Source organism: Lolium rigidum, chromosome 4 (assembly GCF_022539505.1).
Source record: "Lolium rigidum isolate FL_2022 chromosome 4, APGP_CSIRO_Lrig_0.1, whole genome shotgun sequence".
Classification (NCBI taxonomy): Eukaryota; Viridiplantae; Streptophyta; class Magnoliopsida; order Poales; family Poaceae; genus Lolium; species Lolium rigidum.
In genome coordinates, this window is record NC_061511.1 from 253,196,949 (window position 1) to 253,203,063 (window position 6,115).

General features: G+C 48.2%; 1 protein-coding gene across 2 annotated transcripts; it reads right to left on the reverse strand.

The window, feature by feature from the left end:
• Positions 1-222: 222 nt before the first annotated feature.
• LOC124707528 (glucan endo-1,3-beta-glucosidase 14-like) lies at positions 223-4,075 on the reverse strand. Of its 2 annotated transcripts, none has more exons than XM_047239190.1 (3): positions 3,848-4,075; positions 788-1,804; positions 223-464 (listed from the first exon to the last, which is right to left on the reverse strand). In XM_047239190.1, the coding sequence occupies exons 2-3, from the start codon at positions 1,625-1,627 to the stop codon at positions 414-416; spliced, it is 891 nt and encodes a 296-aa protein (XP_047095146.1). In that variant the 5' UTR covers positions 1,628-1,804; positions 3,848-4,075; the 3' UTR covers positions 223-413. The 2 variants fall into 2 exon arrangements, with proteins under 2 accessions (XP_047095146.1, XP_047095145.1); XM_047239189.1 differs by having other exon boundaries at positions 788-1,842.
• Positions 4,076-6,115: the final 2,040 nt, after the last annotated feature.

Consider the following 6,115-nt stretch of genomic DNA (forward strand, 5'->3'; position numbering starts at 1 on the left):
GAAAACCAAGCCTCTTGGAGTAAGAGGGGTGGTTGGGGCGACGAAAAGACCCGCGGAGGTAAAGTCATAAGAGTATACGACTACTTGTGGCCCCGGTCATAGGCAGGGGGGACAAGCGGTTTGGTGGGGGTTAAAGAAGGGAAAAAAGGTGTAGACAACGATCCAAAAATCAATTATGAGCTAATGAAAAAACAAAAAATCTACCGGGCATCCCATTTGAAATATCAAGAACAGCTGAATTAATTAGTAATATTGTAGAAATCAAGATAACTAGCTCCAATGTCAGTGTCAGAATAATGTATAGGCTGATCTCATGTGCCTATGTAGGCACAAAATGAGCTATCAGTTAGTAAACAATCTCAATCGTGGGTGAGCGTTCGTGCAATATATTATAAACTTGTGGACGGTGATTATTACAAGAAAAATGCTGCAAGTAGGACAACCACCCCCACCGGGAACGATATCTGCAAGAGTGAACAAACGTGAAAGAGTGGTAAGTTTACAGTGACAGAGCCATCAGCCATGGTCAGACGATGATGTATTAAGATTTCAACGTAGCTGCATTTTTGCTTCTTATATAGTGCTAGTTTTGGCAAGTTTCATTGAGATGTTTGATTAGTTGAGAAAACAGAGAGGCTTTGTTTTTTAACCGTCTGCTTAAACTTTTTTTTAATGGCCTGCTTAAACGTTATTTAGAAGTCCTGTAACATGTGAAATATGCATACAGCAGGCAGAAGATTCTACCTAAAAAAAAAAACAGCAGGCAGAAGATTCAGAAATATCTTACCATCGGTTTGGAAGAAGAGTAAAACCCCGACGTCGTCGGCGACGTGCCGGGCGACCCACCGTCATCGAGCCCGAGATCGTACACCGAAGTGCCGTTGGGGTAGAACAGACCGTAGTTCCTCTCGGACGCCTGGCCGGGCTTCATGTTCTCGTTGAAGAGCGCGAAGACGAGCACGTCGACGGGGACGTCTGGCCTTCGCGGCGTTCCCTGCCCCGCCGCGACCCTCTTCATCAGGTTCCGGTTGTACGCGGCGGCGTTCTGCACGGTGGCACCCACCTCGTCGGCGTCCCCGCTGGACGGCCACCCGGTCTCGGAGATCCTCACGCCGACGTCGGTGTGCCCCATGGCCTCCATGGCCGCGTACACGGCGTCGATCTGGGCATAGAGCATGTTGTCGTAGGTGAGGTTCGTGCCAGGGTCGCGCACGCCGGGGTTGGGCTCGAACAGCACGTACGGCAGCGACACGGTCGACGGGCTCGCCTTGTAGGCGAAGAACGGGTACGCGTTGATCAGGAACGGCGATCCCACCTGGGCGTGGAAGTCGAGCAGCGGCTCCATGTACTGCGCGAGGTCCTCCCGGAACACGCCGGACGACGGCGGGTAGCTGCTGGCGAGCACGTTGACAGACTGGGACGTCGACACGTTCACCTCGCCGTCGAGGCCGAGGTCCACCAGCGCCTGGTGGACTGCCTGCATGGCGGGGAGGAGGCTCTGCATGGCGGCCGTGTCATCGCCGGAGAGCACCTCGTTGCCGACGATGATGCTGGTGATGCGGGTGGCCGGGAGGAAGGGCTGCACGTTCTGCGTTACCCAGGCGCGGGCATTGCTGGCGTCGGACATGTGGACGAGGTCCCCGCCGCTGACGGTGAACTCGACACCCGTGCCGGCGAAGGCCTTAAGGACGGACGGATCGGCGTCATAGAGCTTGACCCTCTTGACGTTGAGCGATTGGAGGATGCCGGAGACCTGCGTCGGGGGCGGTAGGTTGTTTGCGATCTGCCCGTAGTTGATGCCGAACTTGAGTGGCGCCGTCGCCGACGATACAAAACCATTGGCTGAGGTCAGCGTCGAGCCATACGTACGAGAGTGAAAGAAAACAAATTCAGAAGGCCGAAGACATCAAAATATTCGATGGCGAAAAAAAAAAGTTGAATGAATATAGAGCTGTAGACTTGCGCCGTTTTGCTTCTGTCTTTCTAAAATAAATAAATTGTTGTACTACTTCTGTCAGGACAAGAAGCAACTATGATGTGAAGTTCATAGCTGCTATGGTGGGCATGGGTTGATGCATGCTCCCCGCCTGGGTACGAGAGTGAAAGAGTTAGGTTGTACTACCTACATTTTAATAAAAAATAAAGCTTATATTTTTAAAATCAAGTTAACTGAAGTTTGATTAAATTTTCAGGAAAAACTATCAATACATATAAAATTATATATATGACATGAAAATATATTTCATGATGTATATAATGTGTTGATTTTGTATTATGTTAATGATTTTGTATCAAACTTTACATAGTTTAACTTTTAGAAAGAAATATAAGACTTATTGATTGTAATGAAGGTAGTACTCACTAAATCTTCTATACAGATGGCCTCTTCCCTTTGGTTTCTTTAAAAAAAATTGAAGTTCCTCTTTCAAGGTCAAAGATTAGAAAGAAAATATCCAGTAATGGGAACATGATATTTTTTGGAAAACATAGGGGTGTGATTAATTTTTACTCTACTTTTTCAGTACTATATATTTATTTTACTCAATAAAGATCCTCTCGTAGCTTTGTACTAGCATAAATCTTAATGTTTAGATCGAGTGGCTCTAGTCTAGCATCGACTTACAAATTGTTGTTTTCTATAGAAATAGCTTCGGATAAGAGGTCGTTCTCGGCCAAAAATGTACAGGAATAGTAGCATTTCGTGATGCACGCAACGACCAGAGAAAACAAAATACACGATCAAGTGTCAAAATCAAATGTGCATGGTTTCAACAGGGGGTCACCGGGATGATGTGGAAAATTTATTGATTTCCATAGGATGATACGGAAAACTCGTTTTCTTCCCTGTCAAGGACACGTCGGACTGTCGACTGAAAGAAATCAAAGCTAATCTGTAGAAAACGACCTGATAATATATACACAAGAGCAGTCGCTACAGCTCCACGTTTTTTCCTGAATAATACCAGTACAGCTGTTTTACAGTACCCGTATGTAGGACCTCATTGTCGACGCCCCAGTTTGCAAAATTTTGTTCTCGCGTGAATGTTCAAAGCTGGTGTGAACGTGCAAAATAGAATTTGGATAGCAGATCATTTTGAAGACAGAGGTTGACCTAATTGTGGCATTTGTTCACTTTGTAAAAGAACCGGTGGACTTGCTCGTTCATTGTCGCTTCACCACTCGCTTTTTTTTTTTTTTGAACAATCACCACTCGATTTTGAAGGCTCATAAAAGATTGGCATGGGCTTTGCTCTCTTGCTGTTTATCAATGACCAACAAGATCCCTCTAGTCTTGGTGGCTCGATAGTCGATATGACCGCACCCTCAACCCCAGCCTTAAGGCCTGCTCACATCTTCGGAAGTTGAAATGAAAGAAATGTGAGAGATTTTCACAATAAACATGGGACGCCATTGATGATCTTTGAAAAGATTAAGAAGGGAACAAAGCTTTGGGTGACGGTCGGAGCGAAACGTTTGAGTGAAATTGTGCTGGGATAGTATTCCGGTTGTAATCTTTTCTCTTTTCTTGTTATAAGACTTTTTCTTAATTAATAGACTGGCACAACTTTTGCCTCCATTCCAAAATAAAAACTCGAGCACTGCTAGCTCTATGGTGAGGAACAGTCTACACTAACTTGCCCATCCATTGAATCTCCAGATTGAAATGAGAGAGAAATTAATCAAACATAAATGGATTATTAATTGGATCTTTTTTTTCTGTGTGTATGGAGACTATGGAACTACTGCAAAAGAAACACTTGTCGCTGCCATGAATGCATGCACAACTGCACATACGGGAAATTAAGAAGTGAAACCGAGACCAAAAGCGGTGTGTTTGGGGGTCTACCTGAGAGGAGCAAGAGCAGGATGTAGCCGAGCCGGAGCGAGGAAGCCCAGGGGAAGGAGAAGAAGAAACGGGCGCAGACCAAGCTCCTCTCCATTAGCGTCGTCTCTGATCCTTCCTTCCTGACTGCTCTCTCCTTCTGAGCGGCCCCAGCCGGCTACCTTCCTCTCTTGGTATTGTCTGGGGCGGGTCGTCGACCGGCCGCCTACCTTCCGCTTGCGCGTTAATATAGGAGCATCTCGCAGGCTTGAGGCGGCAGGTTAGCTACGCAGAATATCTGCTGAGGTCTGCTGCTAGCTAGCTTCCAAATTCTAAGTCCAACGAAAACATCACCCTCTGAAGAAGGCCAGCCCTCGCCGGCACGCCCCAAACGGCCAATACAAAGCACACAAATACTCTCCAAATACATATATACCCCAAAATAATGTAAACAGTTCAGAGCGGCAGTGTGTCGACAGTCATCCTATGAGTGTTGTTCCCAATCTGACGGTTCAAACTTCAAAGCGCCGTACTCTGTTTCTGAATATTTCAGAAAGCAAAGCAAACGGAGATGGAATTTGGGAAAACTGCCGACGTGCAGCGTGCGCGCCGGAGCGCCGCCGTCAGCTGCGCGTGGACGGCGCCAGTCGACGTCTTGCATCCTTGCTGGAGCTGGCGGCCGCTGCACACAACGGATAGCCGGTGAGAGTCGCTGAACAATATTAAAGCATCTACGTACGTCGGCAGTTCGGCATGTCACACCAGATAGGGAGCTTCCTGATCATCCCAGACAGAAAGATCTCGATCGTCATCGAACCGAGGCACCAAACCGACCTATATGTACGCGGCCGTTCGAGATATGTGTTTCACCTGGCTCCTGAAGAATTTCATACTCCGTATTACATGTTCAGAGCCAGATTGATGGCAAGATTTCCTTGGATGAAACCATGAAAGGATCCTGCTGTTTATGTATATTATTGGTAAGAAACCACGAGCTGCACAAGTGTCAACTGACGCATGTATACCATACCACGGTCAAAATGACGGAAGTTTAGACCATCGTCTGTTGTTTCGATTTTAGGTATCTCTGCTGATTGGTTCATTTGGTGTGTACGTAACAGTAACCAACAGTTGTGTAACTAGCTAGCATGGAGAGTTTTCTTCGCGAGGATGTGCGGCATTTGATTACAACTACTGCGTAAGAGTAAAATTCTGACTTTGCTTCAGCATTCTAATGGGCAGCAGCAACTGAACGAACAAAACTTGGCTTATCCATGATAATTTTCTCCATGGTAAATTTCAAAACAAGCGACTTGTCTCTGCATCCTACAAAATGGAAGTATATTGCTGTGCTATTTCTATGTATAAAGAGCAAAGATAACAAAACCATAATTATTGAGGTTAGGATTTTACAAAGGAAGAACGTTTTAAAGAAACAGCTTTTGAGTAAGTTATTTCAGACAACTTAGGAGACCGAAAATACGTCTGGACCATGCTCCAGCGGGGCGACGTAAAGTGACCGCGCCGTCCCGGCGACGGAAACTTAGCCCAAATATGCGCCAGGTTTGCGTCTTCGTGGACGCGGTCGCGCAAAGGGGGACCGTGTTGGTTGCATCCGAACCCGGTATAACTAGGTAAGCAAAATATTCCTTCATTACAATTGATTGGCCAAAAGGATCATCTTTACAGAGATGGTTAGTCGAGTTAACATAAAACTACAACCGACGTACCTACTCGCCGTCGCGCGGCCTACCACGACCGGGTTACTCGCAGTCTCGCTGCCTACTACTGGCCCCCGGAGGAGCCGACGTTGTCGCCGAAGCGCGAGCGCTTCACGCACTCCGCACGCCGCACATGGGACACCTCGTCCTGCCGCCTGCGGCGTTCGAGGGTCTCGGCCAGAGAGGAGTCCCACATGACTCTCTTGGTCGCCGCCTCCTCTGCCGCCTGCAACGCCGCCATCTGGGCGTGGTAGTGGGCCTTGTCCCTAGCTGTTGCTGCCACCGCTTCGTCCCTGGCAGCGATGGCGTCCGTCAGCTCCCGGTTCTCCTGCTCGACCCGCGTGGGAGAAGGGCCCCACCGCCCGAGCGAATCCAGGTCGGAGCACATGTACCCCCGAGCCATGGCGACCACATAGTTGTGGGATTCCTCCTCCGCTGCCCAAGTCTGACGGCGCAGGGCGTCCCCAGCTAGGATCTCGAAGGACGCAAGTAGAACATGCTGGTCGCCAGCGCACTTGAAGTGGCCGGGTACGCCGGCAGCGTTGACAGCGATGTCGTGGATGACGGCGTC